Source organism: Equus caballus, chromosome 6, assembly GCF_041296265.1.
Source record: "Equus caballus isolate H_3958 breed thoroughbred chromosome 6, TB-T2T, whole genome shotgun sequence".
Taxonomy (NCBI): domain Eukaryota; kingdom Metazoa; phylum Chordata; class Mammalia; order Perissodactyla; family Equidae; genus Equus; species Equus caballus.
The window spans coordinates 17,808,497-17,825,004 of record NC_091689.1 but is presented as its reverse complement, the minus strand read 5'-3'; the positions used below and the strand labels follow the sequence as shown (position 1 = coordinate 17,825,004).

General features: G+C 43.4%; 1 protein-coding gene across 1 annotated transcript in view; it reads left to right on the top strand.

Moving 5' to 3' along the window:
• SP110 (SP110 nuclear body protein) overlaps positions 1 to 16,508 on the top strand; it is a gene marked incomplete at its 3' end in the record, with an annotated part of 42,178 nt that overhangs the window by 1,293 nt on the left and 24,377 nt on the right. The window contains 7 exon segments of the mRNA NM_001433483.1: positions 1,653 to 1,800; positions 3,368 to 3,536; positions 4,668 to 4,934; positions 6,240 to 6,323; positions 7,948 to 8,025; positions 9,875 to 9,943; positions 15,104 to 15,253. Of these exon segments, the coding sequence (NP_001420412.1) occupies positions 1,654 to 1,800; positions 3,368 to 3,536; positions 4,668 to 4,934; positions 6,240 to 6,323; positions 7,948 to 8,025; positions 9,875 to 9,943; positions 15,104 to 15,253 (964 nt within the window). The 5' untranslated portion in view covers position 1,653.

Sequence of the window (16,508 nt, the reverse complement as noted above, 5' to 3'; positions counted from 1 at the left end):
TTTTCTTGTTTTCCAAGACTGTTGTGGATTAGTCTTTTTTACAACATGTATTTTTTTCTGTCAAACTTAAAGGATTTGGGAATGATGAGAGAGAGACAGGGGTTTTCAATCTGCCGCTGGGATGAAACCCCTAGAAATCCTCATTAATTACAGTGCAATTTTCTCTTTGATACAAAATGAAGTTGGAAAAATGGGGTCCCTGTTTGTTTTATTTGTTAAAAAATCACTAGGTGATTGAATTTTTTGTTAGCACTTTCTTTTTTTGGCAATTTGCCAAGAATGTCATCTGTAAATTTCCTACCTATTACAATATTGATATTTTCTCATGGCCTATCAATGGTCAATTTTTATGAATGTTGCATGGGCATGAGAAAAAGCACATGTCTCTTCTGAAATATAAAATTGATACATAAAATAAATCAGTTAAGTCAACTTTGCCAATCATGTCTTTCACATTCTTGCTGTCTTTATTTATGTTTGGCCTATTTATGTGTCGAAGATCGTGTTACCAAGCAATGGGCTCGCTCTGCTTGCCGAGATCTGAGCTAATTAACCACAATGAGTTAGAGATGAAGAAAGGAAGCTTTATTCAATGAGACAGCATCACCAGAAGATGGCAGACTAATGTCTCAAAAACGTCTTCAAGAATTACAGAATCTTGAGGCGGTTATATAGGGGAAATGGGCAGTAAGGAGGAGGTTTAGAAATGTCGGCCTTCAGAACTGACCCACTCCGAGGTTCCTCGTTGTTCTTCTGTCAGTGAAAATGAATATCCTACAGGTGTCCCTTCTTCCTGGAGGCCTTCTTGTTCCTTGAGGAAATTTGTTAAGATTGTTAAGAACCAAGCTATCAGAACCTCAGCAGGGGTATGTGAAAATCATGAAATCATGTAGTAATTTATAATGATTACATGCTAGGAGGGTTTTAACTAGGAAAGGGTCATGTAGCCTGACAAGATGGCCTCATTTATGTTCACTTACAATTGTAGGTGGCTTATTAAAATTACTAAGTATTATCAGGTTTCCATCTTTTTACCGTTTTTAGGTTGTCCCTTTTTCACTAGCTATGCTAGTTTCTGCCTTAACCTGCAGTCCAGGCAAGCTTGTTTACCTCAGTTCAATATAGCCGCAGACCACAGCACTTACGGCTATAACCAGGCTTACACAGACTGTAAGCCTGGAACCACAAAGTAAGAATTTGTTCCCCTCTACCACTTCCAAGTTGTGCAACTTATTAAACCTGTCTAAGTCTCAGTGTCCTTGACAACATACATGCATGCAATCATAGTACCATCTTGCAAGGGTTTTGTGAAGATCAAATAAGTTACTGCATGTAAGCCCATAGAAAAAACATCTGGCACACAGGAAGCAATCAATAAATATCAGCTCTTTTTAATATCTGCCTTATGTTTACCAGCAGCCCCCTTGGGATTTTTGCATCATAGTTTCGGTCTCTTTCAGCCTCCATTGTTGCTGGTGTTGTCATTGCTTCCTATATCCATGAGTCTTTGAGGCAGACATTGCTTTGCAGACTGCTCAGGGATGCCTCTGGGACAAGAATGCTTGTCTGTGGATGCCCAGTGAACACAACGCGCAGCTCCCCAAGCTCCTCAGAGTCTTTTCTTCCTTTTTCTTCTCACGCCTCTTCCATAGGATGTTCACCATGACCAGGGCCTTAGAAGAGGCTCTCCTCCAGCACTTCATATGTCAGAAGCTGCAGATTTCTTATGCCATAGATAAGGCATTTCCCTTCTTCGAAGGCCTCCGAGACAGCTCCTTCATCACCGAGAGAATGTACAGGGTGAGTCATGCTGATCGCTTTGCCACGGCGGCCTAGCTCCCATCAAGAATGCCCAGTTATGGAAGTCTCACAAACCCCAGGGCTTTTAGAGTTTGGAAGGCCCAGCCCAAAATGTTTATTATCAGAGAAAGAGGATGGCTCAAACCAGGTGGCTTAATCCAAAGAGATGTATTCTCTCACAGTTCTGGGGGCCAAAAGTCCAAAATCAAAGTGTTGGTAAGGTTGATTACTTCTAGAAACTCTGAGGGAGAATCAATTCCCTGACTTTTCCCTACCTCCTACTGGTGCTGGCAATCCTTGGTATCCTTGGCTTATAGAAACATCACTTCAGTCACTGTTTCCATCTCTACATTGCCTTCTCTTTTTCCTATATTCCCCATTTCTTTTCTAAGGGCACTTGTCATTGTGATTTAGGGCCCACCCTAATCCAGGATGATCTCAAGATATTTAACTTAGTTGTATCTGCAAAGACTTTTTTCCCAAATGGTGTCATATTCATTGGTTTCAGGTGGACATATCTTTGGGAGGAAGGGCACCATCCCAATTCCTAAGAGCTTGTCACTCACAGTTCATTCTGATGTGAAGCCAGGCAGGCACTGGGAGATATGGCTATGTGAACAAAAATGATATTCTTTTCCTATAATTTGGATTTTTTAAAGCATTTCCTGAGCCGCAGGCCAAGGGAAGGGGTAGCAGTGGTAGAACAATCTCCCCTGAGTCTTGGTCTGGTTGAGTCCAACCTGTCTTCAGATGACAGCCCAGATGTCATCCTCAGAGAGGCCTCCTTGACCCACTTGTCTAACTAAGACCCCCTCATATTCTTTCTCATAGCAGTCTGTGTTTTCCCTTCCTAACACTTCTCTCAATGGTAATTGAGTGATTATTATTTAATGCCCATCTTCTCCACCTGACAGTGCTCCTCCTCCAATATGGGTAGCACCATGTTGATCTTATCTATTGCTACGTACCCAAGGACTAGCTCAACGAGCCTTGTAGACACTCAATAAGTATTTTGCAATCAATTCTCCTTTTGGCCATGCTTCTTCTTCTGGCCAACTTCTCATCAAGAGGAATTATTAGGATAATTTCTCTGTGGCTGGAACCCATTCAGGTCATCTCAAGTCTGAGAGAGAGAAAAAGAGCAGAGGCTAACAAGCAATCACCAGAATTGGCACTTGTGACCAACCATTAGGTCCATTGCTGAGGAGTCCACCCCAGATCCTTAGAGAATTAATTACACAGCACAGCCCCTGACTCCCCTTTTCTTCATTAAAATTTCTCTCTTCCCTCAAATGTACCTAAAATAAGATTCACAAAGCAGACTTATTTTAAAGAAGGCTAAATTATTTATTCCTATGACTAACCATCCAAATATATGAGAAATTACAAAATTAAATGTGTGGGACTGAGACTTCTCTACATCAGAGAAGTTGACTATAAATTTATGTCAAATTCCTTCTTAAAAGAGCAAAACAGCCTTCTTAGAACTTAGAAAACCAAAAATGTCTAATAAACCTCCATTCCATTTTATAATCATTTCTAATAATCCTTCATTCCATTTTTTAAGGAATCTCTGGAAGCCCATAGCAATCAGGTTCCTGTATCCAGACTGGTGTACAACATTCTCACCAAATTGGAGAAGACGTTTAATCTGTCACTTCTGGAGATGTTGTTCAGCCGAATTAACCTGTGTGAATACCCCAAACTGAAGACAATTCTCGAGAGCTTCAAAAATGGTATGAGACACCAGCACTAAAATCATTTTAGGTTTGAGGAACAATACTTTGGCCAAAGCACATGGTTCAGTTATCTGAGAATCACAGGGGGAGGACGAGCAGATCGCACTGGATTGAGATGTTATATTAGTGTAGTCACCACTGTTGACAGCTCTTCATCTGCTTTCTGACACTTTACCATCAAGAGGCTCCTCCCAAAAGGAAGAAATGATTCCTTGAGCTAAAGGGGCAGCCAAAGAGTAAAGTCCTCCTCCAGGCAGGCACAGCTGCATGTGGGCCCATGCTCCTGGCAGCATTTGGGACAGTGCTGGGAGAAATGTGTTCTCAAAGGCAGAGCTAAGCAAGTCTGAGAGCCAGAGGAACCACACTCTGATGTACCCTTCTGGCCTGGCTGAGCTCAAGCATCTTTCCAGATCTGCAACTCTGTGATTTTGTTCTGGCTTCCTCTCCAAAATCCAACTTACCTTCCTTTTTCTGTTCACTGATTGAGACCATTTTACTTCTGAAATAAATGATGGAGAAGTATCATAAGAGAAGCCCAGCACTGGCCATGCAGGGGAACAGCATACAGAAAGCCAAAGGCCTGGGGATTGGGGATGGGAGGAAAGTTTGGTGTGGCCTGATCATAAGGTGCAAGGCTTGGAGGCATGGAGTCTGACTGCAGAGATGAACAGAAACCAGAATGTTAATGTCCTAATACAGCATGCTAAGGGGTTTATATTTATCTTATTTGCTCCAGGAAGGTGTGATACATATATTTATTTATTAAACAGGGGCATCTGTTAAAATTATAACATTGTACATAATTGGCTAAATTCTGAAACCAAAATTATAGAAAATTAAATCCCTAGGTACAGAGTCAAACTCAACTTTGTATATAAAACCACTTTGGTATTAGATCAAGATTAGACGCCGTTACTATAGCACTGGATGCCCAAATCAAATACATAAAATAGAAGGAGGCCACAAATGGACAATGATGATGATGAATTGGATCTATGCACCCGGGGGACAATAAATAACTCTATGCCCTGGCCTATTGGAAGTCATGCTTAGTAAAGACGCCAAACCCCTTCCCCAAATAATTCTGAGTCTCCAGGGTGTTGATGTGTGCTCCTTTGCCAATCCCAGTTGTCACTTCCTATGGAGGAGGGAGCAGAACCACGCCCATCCTCCTGGAAGTCCCAGCCAACCCAGCAGAAAGGAGCTCCCACAAGGCCCTGCTGCCGCTGCCCCCAACTCAACACCCTCCACCGAAAGGCCCACCCTGTGCGCCCAGAGTCAGTGAGCCTGGAGCATCCACACAACACAGTGTTGAGATTCCGGATGAGCCACCCAGCCCTTCTGGCCCTGCTGTGGCTCGCCCAAAAGTCGCCCAAGAAGAAAGGATCACTCCAGGTAAGAAACAGACCGTGTCCAACACCTGTGCATCTCCCACCTAGAGTGCCTGGGACCATGTCTAGAACCACAGGGTCCCATCTTTTTGTTGATCTGGTCCTTCCCATGCACCCACCTGCCATTCACAGCCCTGTCCAAGATGGATTACAGGCACTGCCAGGGGCCTGGGTAGGCCTAGAGCCCAGAACATCTGCTTCCCACCCCTGGAACAGCCGTACTCTCTGCCCTTGGGTTTTGGTGCTCTGTCTGCCCCAGGCATTCTTAGTATTCACTCCTCTCCCTGGTGCCCTGTCCCTGTAACCTGTAATGATTTTTATTCCTCTCTTCAATGAACAATGACAATCTAACATCCCACATAAATGATGAAGAAGAATCACACAAGATGCCTGGCACTCCCCCTGCCACTGTGCAAGGTGATGTTGCTTGGGGCTGACTTAGATTAGCTCGAGGTGGTCATGAAGGGAAAACACACACCCACAAACCTAGAGGCTTGTGGTAGGAACCCTGGGAGAAAGAACCGGGTATGATAAAAAAAAAGAAAGAAACAGAAGAGGGCTGATGCACTGACTGGGCACAGGACCGCTTGTCAAGGATACCACCACAGCCAGTCTGATGCTGGGATGTCCAACAGCCATGTCCAACCAAACACACTGCTCTGAATTGGCAAGTAACTTTGCAATACATTCATCGTGACCCTTACCCGATTGCTCACCCTCTGATTATGGGGCCTTTCAGTTTCTCCCATATTCATTTTTATATGGTTTGGATTCTAAGAATAATGTTATTGAAATTATTAGAAAAGATGATAAATATTTAAAGGTCTGCTGGACCTGATTTAGCTTCTAAAACTGTGTCCCTTAGCTCCCCCAAACCATCATTATAAAAGACTATGATTACATTAAATATGACAGTGGAAGATTATTGGGTGCTGTCAAAAATGGTATCATGGATTCTGAGCTCATCAATACTGAGACTAAAGGGCCCTATTTGGTCCAAATGTTTCCTCCACTCCTCTAATACATACCATCCAAATAAGATTAACATAATCATGAAGCCAATAACAATGGAAGATTCCATCTTCCAGATTTTCAAAAGAAAAAAATAAGTACCATTATTAAATTAATAAGTAGCTAATTGAAAGGAAATGATTGTTTACTCTCCCACTCTCTCCCACCCTTGCCAGGCCTTGGTGTTCAGTTGGCCCCATCATTTTTACTGGCTGGAATAGATTGTTCTCATTCCTTCTACCTCTGGTCCCTCCTTGCTGGTCCTGGGATCTGACATTTCCTTTCTTCCTCTGCTCAGCATCCAGTGACAACCTGAACCCCCAAATAAAAGTCAAAGAAGACACTCAAGAAATGCCCTGTGCTCCCTCAGGCCCAGTGCAAGGTAAACGTGATTTGGATGAGTTAAGTTCGCCTTAGTTTTTGTGTCTTCCAAGAGCAGAAGCCATGCTGACCTTCTAGGAACAGTGCTCTCTGCTCTCTATTGCCATCTTTGCCCAGCTTCTGGCTGCTCACCTAGTCCACGAGAGCTTAGACAAGCAGGAAACCTGAATTCTTGAGTGGAGACAGAGTCACAAGGAAGGGTAAGGGAGATGAGTCCGGGAAAAGTAGACTGAGAGGGAAGCACCGATGATAAGGGATGGGAGCCCCACTAGTATCCACTGGATTTGGACTCCAAACACAACTACAGGGTCTGCGAAGGGAGAACATTCATCTGCCAGGAGGATGTCGAGGAAAGGACGAGGGATCGAGTCAGGGCAGGACTGTTTGACTCAGCCATTCTCTGAGGCCACTTCAATAAGATAAAGCTCAAAACTGCTCCATCAAAATGCAAAGCAAACAAAAACATGGTGTGGCCCTCGCACTGAATTGTTGCCCCCGACATGGATGGTCCTCCTTCCCAGCCCCCACCCTGACTGTGGGGAAATTTCATCTCTCGTCATTTCTAAGTTGTTTGGATTTTGTGTGTGTGTGTGTGTGCGAGGAAGATTGGCTCTGAGCTAACATCTGTTGGCAATCCTCCTCTTTTTGCTTGAGGGAGATTGTTGCTGAGCAAACATCTGTGCCAATCTTCTTCTATTTTTTACGTGGGATGCTGCCACAGCGTGGCTTGATGAACAGTGATTAGGTCCATGCCTAGGATCCAAACCTGTGGACCCTGGGCTGCCGAAGCAGAGTGCACAAGCATAACTACTACACCACCAGGCCAGCCCCTAAATGGTTTGGATTTTTATCAGTAGATATTATTTAAATAATTTGAAATGCGACAAATGATTTAAAAGGTGTAATGACTGCTTGCTACCTGTCTCAGGGACCTGTTCCTAAGCAGGCCAGAATTTGAAACAGATCTCACAGCATTGTGTAAACAAGAAGGTGACAGCCTTTTGTGAGATGGCCTTTATTTGTTATGGCTTCAAGTCCTTCTGACTTTCTTAGTGCAGCAAAAACTAGCCGAACTTTGTCTACCTTTGCTGTTAACACTTGCTAGCAACTACAGGCTAGCTCCTGCTTTCTTCATCAGTCTTTGTACATGCAAACATGTAAGGCACGTAGCCTCCTTCACTCTTTCTCAAGATGAAATAATCACAGATACAGCAAATATCCATTCACAGACATCTAGGCAATAGCATGTATTTTTCATGTGGCAGAGACATTCCCTTCATTGTGGCCATCAGAATTAAAGGTCACAACACACACTGCTCTCAGCTTCATTCCCTGAGTGAAGGCTGCTGACAGCCCTTGTACTTCTCTTCCATTGAGTAAGAGGAATCTCTCTAAGTGGGCCAAACTGAGCCTTCTGTGTGGAGCAATTGTTCCCTGTTTCACTGTGATGGTCACACAGGTCACGATGACACAAGTTGGTCAAATCAAGGCAACCCTGCAAGCTGGCAGGTTCCCAGCCCTGTCTACACACACTCATCACCCTCCTGGGTCTCCCATTGATCTCCCTTGGCACTTTCTCTTCAGCCCTTTCTGAGCTCTGAAATGAATTCTATTTCTTCTGTCAGTGATACGAGATGATTCTCCTGAACCAAATGATGCAGAAGAGCCCCAGGAGGCATCCAGCACACCTCCCACAAAGAAAGGTAATGATTGCCTTTGTCCTGGAGATGTCTGGAGGGTGAATTTGGAGCTGCATTCTGTTCTTCCGATTATATCTTGTCATATGTACCCATTATGTGATTATTGTCAAGACGCCCGTACAGTTTGTTTCTGCAATGCCGATTCATTGCATCTTCCTCTAAGGCCTTCATGAAAATTATAGGGAAGTGGGAAGGCATTTAGGACCATTGAAATATGCACTCATTGGAACTGCCTGTTCAGAAATCATCAAAGTCTCCTATAGCCACAACTTCTTGGAGGGTTAGTTGCTCCTCCCTCTTTAACTGAAAGTTGTTTCCCAGAGAGGACTCTGCTTCCTCTTAAGACAAGGCTGCATATTCTCTGCTATCAGTCTCCTCATGGTAGAAGGTAGGTTGGATGTCCACCCCTTGTTACCCACTGCCCCCAGCCAGCCGCTTGCTCCCTGATCCTCTCCTTTGAGGCTTAACCATTCAAGTGAAACACTCACTCCCTCTTCATCACTATTATCTGTCGTTCCCCTCCATGCCCCAGCAGACCTCAAGGCTCACTTAGAGTTGTTCTGTCACTTCAAGTCCTGCCATCTTCCTGGACACCTTCGAGGTATACGTGGGTAACAGGCCCATCCAATACCCTGACCTCTCAAATCTCATTTCCAGTGACTCCTTCCTCCACCCATTCTTGGCCTCTGTGCCCAAATGCAATCCACAGGCCCTTTCTTCATTCAACCCTGGCTCAACTCCCCAATAATTAATTTAACAATTCATTTTTTTCACACCTGTCCTTGAAGCTTGCTTCTTCTGCAGCTATCGTTCAACTTCTGATATCTCCTCCTCAGCCCAATCTTAAAAAATTAATTTAAAAATATCCGCGCCTGATCTCTTCCTTATAATTTATTCCCTCTGTAGCTGTCCATCAACCTCACTTAGATGACCACTGGCCTTTCCCTTTTCCAATCCATCATCTGCCTTTCTTCACGCCCCTTCTTACCAGCTTAGAGTCCAAGATCCAGCGTTTTAGTAACCCATTGCCAATATCTTAAGCTGCCTTGCCTTTCTGTCTTTTCCTATAACTCTCTGGCAAGTGTGGAAGAATCTATTATCTACTTTCTGCACACTGTATCTGAGAGCAGGCACTGCTGGGGAGAGTCGCATAGTAGGGCAGAGTGAACCCACTGTGTCTTCATGATTCCAGCGAAAATGATCCTTCCATGTGTGGGACAATTCCACGAAGTGCAATGATACTTTCAGACCCTGAGCTCTTTTTTTCAAACCTCTGAACCCCTCACCACCTCTTTTTTCCTCAAGAGATGACTTTTCCTCCTACTTCATAGGAAGACATCAAATGGGAATCACTTGCTGCTCCCAACCCTACAAGCCCTAACTGCACCTGTCCCCTCCCCTCCAGTACTGTCCTTCTCTCCAAGGCAATCCTTCTACTTCTACCTGATAGTATCCATGATCCCTTCTCTCTCTCGAGAATTCAACATCTTCCTCTCACAAAGATCTGCATTCAGCCAATGCCTAAGCCCATTATAGCTCATAAAAGGGACTTTATCTTGATCCTCATCTCTCTTCAACTGCCTCCATAGTTCTCCCTTCCATTTCACAACCAAACTTCTAGAAATGAGTTACCTAAACGCAATGTCTCCATTTCCTCATGTCTCTCTCCTCTGCCACTTTAGAATTTCTTCTCCCCTCATTACACCATGAAGCAGCATCACCTAAGGTCACCCATGACTTCCTAGCCACTATGGTTTGAAGACCAAAAGTAAAAACCGAAAATTGTTGACATATAAGTTTGGCAGATCTATGCTTGTAGCTATAAAAGATGATCTGTATCCTTTCTTTTTAGGAAAGAAAAGAAAAAGAAATGTGTGGTCAATTCCAAAGAAGAGATATCAGAAAAAAAGCCTCCCAAAAGGTAAGACGAGACTACAAGAGGAGACTGGAGACTTCTCATGCGTGTAGGTCAGTGTGGGGAGCTGAATTTTATTCTAAATGCAATGGGGAGCCATTGAAGAGATCTAATCAGTGAAGTGGCATGATCCAGTTTTAAACTTGACAAGACAAATTTTGGTGCAGTGTAAAGAACAAGTTGGAAATAGAAAAGAAGGGAAGCGAGGAAACCATTTGGGGGGCAGATGCCATGACAGCTAATACTAACCTGGAGTCAGATCTGGCTGTGGAGATAGAGAGAAGAGAGCCAACCCAAGATCAGTTTGGAGGTAGAGTTGACAGGACTTGATAAGTTGGAAGCTGAGGATGAGAGAGGGAGAAATCAAGGCTTGCTCTTCAATTTCTGGCTTGAATGGCTGGGTGAATGGTGGTGCCCATTGCTGAGTGGGATACAAATATATTTGGGAGGAAACTCTAGAATTCCACTTTTGACCTGTCCGTCTCAGGATTTGTGCTAGCCATCTATGCTGTTGTGCCAGGTATGTGCTTTGCCAAGAACTGTGGAGGGCCTGAGATGTTACCCTACTTGCATTGTCATGTTCTTTATATATATGACTACTGTAGAAACACGAGGCACCTGGGTCAGAGAAAAGAATTCTTTGTTGATATTCACAATCAGCTTAATAGCCAGAGTAACATTGCAGCATCTATCCCCTACACACAGACCAGTAGGCAACGAGAAGAGAGCTGATGGAATCTCTCTAGTGAGGGGCAGATTACAGCCCATAGACAAGGAATGGAGAATGATGGATTTTCTGTTTATATACAGAACAAGGACAGCCATCCTCCTCCCCTCCTGAAAGGATTAAAATTTTTAAATAAGTGTGCTGCTTTGATATAGGATTGAAAAGATCCTAGGTTCTCACCCTAATCTTTTGGAATTTAAATGCAGCTTTCCAAGAGCCAGAGAAACCCCTGGTGTCTCAGGCTTTTACAGAGATGTCTCCAAGTTCTGGGCTTCATTCCTTTTGACATGTAATTACCTAAGGAGAGAAAGCTCCAATATTCCTTACACTTTGGGTCTTAACCCAGGAACCTAGCCCTGGCTGTAACCTTTTGGCAATCTCAGGAGAGGAGAAGTTTTGTTATCCTTTTAGCTCAGAGCAATTAACTAGACAAATAGCTACAGATCTAATTCTCACGGTATGTGAAAAGTAAAATGTTTCTAAGGAAAGTGAAAGCAAACATCCCCTATCTTTATTCTGTACACATTTCTGTATCTCAGAAGGCTAGGGCTTTTTACAGAAGCACTGAGGATTTAGGGAAGTTTAATTTTCCCCACAATATGCCAGTCTGGCACTCAATAAAAAATTTGGTCCAAAGATAGAAATATAAGAGTCATCAGCAAAATGAAGGTATCCAGATCCATGGGGAGAGAGAAGAGAACCCAGGATGTAGCCCTGCTCTCAGAAATCCCATTAGAAGAGGAATCCAGCAAAGCAGACTGAGAGGAAGAGACCGGTGAGGAGGGAGGTGCGCCAGGAGACAGCACATCTGTAAATCAAGACAAAATTCAAAGAAGAGGACCTTGGGTTTGGCCACAAGGTGTCACTGGAAAACTCAAGGGCACTTTTAGTGGTAATGGAGGAAGAAGCCAGCTGCAGTGGGTTGAATAATGAAAGGGAGGTGATAGCATACATAGACATTATAGCTAAAAGGAGGACACGGAGCAACAGGTGGCGGCCCAAGTCAATGGCATAAAGCTCCTTTTCCCTGACTTGGTTTACCCTTATCATGATTCCAGCACCCAAAATCACAGAGTTGGTGCCTTGTACCAACAGTACCTTTTAAGGTATTTCATAAAAATATTTTAGTTTTCTGCCTTTTACCCAAAGGTAAGTGGTCTTCCTGGGTAAGGAGGAAAGACAAGCTGCTCTCTCCCTCATTCCACATTTAAGTCAATGGCCTATTGCCACATTGTGTGTGTTCTCTACGTTCCTTCTTGGTTTAGTATAAACTACTCAGGTTATTCAACTCACACTCCATGAGCTTTGTCAACCACTCTCAAGACTTCAATCACCACCTCTATGCTGATGACTCCCAAATCTACACCTCCAACTCAGATTTGTCTTTAAGAAACATACAGCCAACTGCTTACTGGTCATCTTTGTTGCAAGTCTCCTATAGACACTCTGATCTAAATATGTCCAAAATTGATTCATCTTCTTCCCCTAAAACCTAGTCTTCTAGTCTTCAGATCTTTGCTCAACAAACATGCAGAGAACACTAATTCTGTGTATATCCATTCTGAGAGCTAACAATAGAGGTGGTTTTTTTGTTGGTGGTGGTGGTGAGGAAGATTGGCCCTGAGTTAACATCTATTGCCAATCTTTCTCTTTTTTTTCTCTCCCCAAAGCCCCAGGACATAGTTTTATATCCTAGTTGTTTGTCCTTCTTGTTCTTCTATGTGGGATGCCACCTCAGCATGGCTTGTTGAGTGGTGCTAGGTCCACACCCAGGACCCTAACTGGCAAACCCTGGGCCGCCAAAGTGGAACACGAGAACTTAACCACTCGACCATGGGAACTGCCCCCAATAGAGTTTTTTAAAAGGAGAGAAAGCAAGATATCAAGCAAAAAAAGAAAGAAGAAAGCTCCTAGAGTTTACATCCTGTTTGAGGAAGAGAAAGAAAATAAGCCAGAAACCACATAAACAAGGTAATTTCAGACAGTGATGAGAAGATGAAAGAAAATAAAGGATAGGATTACAATAGTGATTTGCACTTTGGAGTGAAGGTCCCTTCAGATTGGATGATCCAGGCAGAGGGACTCACCAGTGTGAAGGAACTGAGGCTGAGGGGAAAGGCTGGTGTTGTTCGGTGATGATGAAGCAAGGAGAAGGTGAGATGGTAGAGAGGGCCAGAACATGTAAGGCCCCCAGGCTCTTGGCAGGAATTTGGAGTTTATTGAACTTGAAATGAGTTACCCAGTTGCCAAGCCAAAAACTAAGTCATCCTTGACTACCTGATAATCTACCTCAGAATATTGACAAAGTTCTGTTGATTCTATCTCCTCCTTCCTACACTACAGTCTAGTGATTTCATTCCCATGCTTAAAACTTGTACATGGCCTCCTATGGCTCTCAGAATAACGTTCATAGTTCTTCATGTGATTGTCAAAGCTCTCTCCAATCCAATCCTTCCCTTTCCCTCCAATTCTGTCTTCTTTCCACCCAAACCTCCAGCCAAGCACACTAAACTTCCATTCCTCTCATTTCATTTCTCTCCCTTTGATCCTTGGCATGTGCTGTTCTCTTTGAATGCAACAGTCTTACCCTACACTACTTCCCATAAATGTTTGGCTATCTCCTATTCATCACTGATGTTGGCTTAAATGTCTACTTCAAAAGACATCCCCTGACCCTTCAATTAGCTAAGTCGGTCCCACTGTGTGTTTCTGTAGCCCCCAGAACTGACCCTTTTGGAAGATTCCACATTCTCTATTGTTATTACTTACGCAATGTGTCTCTTCTTGGCTGGATGATAATCTCCAGGCACAAACGAGGTATTAGTTATTTCTTGAGTAAAAAAAATGAAAGTTTATGAATTTATTATTGTGTTATGCAAAGGAGTCACAGATACCACTTGCACCACGTGGTGCCAACATAAACTAAGGATTATTGGAGGAGAATCTCACAGCAGAGAAGTAGAATCCACACCATCCTCCAAATTCTTATTACTCTAAGCTTAGAGCAGGCATAGATGATCTGTCTGCCCTACGGCCAGCATCCTGGTACTGAGACACTCACTCCCATAATGCTCTACACGTTTATAGGTCTGGGGGCAGGAACATTCATGTGACTGTGCAACAGCAGATGCTCCCTGTCAGATAAATGATCTTGTTAGAAAGGGGGAGCCCCCGGGGTTCTGGGGTTGGTACCAGCCTGCTCTGTTGGTGTAGCTCCGCTCTGCTGAGACTTCCTTCCACTAAGTGACCAAGAGTAGGAGATGCCAGGCCCTTCCAGATTTGTCTTTCTTCCTATTGTATTTAAATGAAAATTTTTACAGGGATATTTTTAACAGTCACATTATTTTACATGTAATTAATCACCTTTATTAAAAATGCTGAAAACAACTAGAAAGAGAGACAAAATTTGAAGGAAAAAAGAACACCGACTTGTCATGCTGAAAATATACATACCACACTTTTTGTACGCAAAAAAAAAAAGAGGTATTCTTTATTTTCTGTAGGAGTTCTCATTTTCTCTGAAACTTTCGTGATTCAGGAACAAGATTAAACGTGCCAATTAAAGGCAACTTTCAGGCTCTTTTAGTTTGTCTCATTCTCTTTTATGTAAATATTCAGTAATTTCCGTGATTAAACTCCCTGCCGCTTCTGGGTACCTCCTCCCAACATTTAGCTCCTGCCTCCTCTGGAAGTGATTCATGGGAGTAGAGAGAAGCTCAGGCATTCACCTGCCATGAAGGGGCATGGCTGTGCTGCGTGTATGTCCTCCCTGGTGTCCTAGAGATATCCTTGCTCACTGGACAACGGTCATCCTATGGGGATCAGCTCCTAAGGTCCACAGCCAGTGAAAATTGTGATCTCCTCCTTCCACGATGAAGCAGACTCACTGGGCACCCTCCACCGGCACTGCAAATGCTCTTAGTCTCAACCTCACCCCCAATCCCAGGGCCCTTGCCTCTTAATTCTTCAATACCTTGTACTTTCCCCACGGGAGGCAGCTAGGGACCCTTGGATCGCCCCTGTATCACACTTAGGCCCTGAGGGAACCTGGAGAGATACTTTATAAGGTCCCTACTCTACGGAAACAGACCACATGGCCATTTCTACTCCATTTGGCCACCTCCTGGTGGCTGGGGTCACATAGACAGGAATCAAGAAGTAAGCCCTGTGGCTTGGAGATTCCCCCAGATTTATCTGGTTGCTTCCAACAGGTTGTACAGAGGGTGAGGTCAGATGGTGAGTTTGAAGGAAAACGAAAGGTGCCCACAAGAAGAAACATGTAATCAGAGAGAAACAGCAGGAGAAAAGCAGGGCACAGGGGTACAGAGATCTCAAAGTGTGGAGACCGGGACCAGGAGAAGGGAGGGCACTAATATGGGGAGGAGGAGGTCCACTGGGGACCCCAGTCAAAGCTATTTATGAATCACTATTTGGCCCAGGGACAGTCTCACCTGGGGATGAAATCCAAGAGAAGCTCCAAGTGGTGGATCAGGCAACTCAAAAGAAGGACGACTCAACCAGGAACTCAAAGGTCACGACAAGGGTCCAAAAAGCCAGGACTGGATGTGCCCAAACATCTGGACCAGAGGGTGAGGCTGGTGATGGAGTCTTCTATTTGAATTCTCACTGTGGGAGGGTCTGTCATGGAGCAGGCACTGGGTTAGGTGGACTTGTAAAGTTAATACTAGGAGGAGGGAGAAGTGCAGAGAAAAACAGTGAGGTTTAACAAGAGGGACAGAGGGAAAAAGGATGTGTTGCATCTGAGGTGTTTTTGTGCAGAAGCAGCTGTGTTCTCAGGGTCCAGCTGACCTCAGCTGTGACCTGGGCAGCAGCTCTTAAATTTTCGGTCTCAGGACTCCTTCACACTCTTAAAAATTATGTTGTTTATATGTGGCCATATATACCTTCTTAGAGATTAAAACTAATTGTTTAAAAATATTTGTCTATTCATTCCAGTAGAAGTGTCAGTAGTAAACTGATTACTATTAACATAAACAGCATACTTTTATGAAAAATAAGTATCTTTTCCAAATTTTAAAAAATTAGTGAGAAGAGTAGCATCACTACATTTTTGCAAATCTCTTTAATGTCTAGCTTATGCAAAGACAACTGGATCTATAGTTTAAAAGGGTGGAGTATTTCAACAGTATTTTGAGATATACGTGAATATTCATCTTTGCTACTATGCCCAGACTCTGCAAGGGCTAGTTTCTGAAAGGTTGGTTGTAAGATAGAATCTGAGACCATATCTATGAATTTTTCATACTTTGTTATGATAAAATGCATTATGCTATCTTACATTTTGAATAGATCTACTCATATAAGATTTTATAATATCATGGACATTTGGAATATATTCCTTCACTGAATAATACAGTGAGTTACAACTCAAACAATCACACAAGTATTTTCCTTGAGACAACCATGAACTTCAAGATGCAGCCCACAGCTTCATATGTACTCTCCAGTTTTTCACAAAGACTGTTAAAAAGATGTGCACTCAAGGGTAGAAATTTAATAAAATTAATAATTTTTACTGGTTCATCAAGGGCATTCTTAAGCGAAACTAGCTTTTTTTTAATGGTGAGTAAGTGATGATGAAGAATGCAATGACAGGTTCAGGGACACTGCTTTGATTTGTACTAAGGCACCAGCAGTTTTACCTGCCATGGGTCTTGCTCCATGTGTTCAAAGGTCGACATAGTGAAAAGGACAAATAATATCTTTTACTGAAGACAGTTTTGACTTTGAAGATCTATTAAAAGGGTTTCAGGGACCCCCACCCCCCAGAGGTTCACGACCTCACTGTGAGCCTCTGGTCCAGCAGCTCAGATGACTGACTCC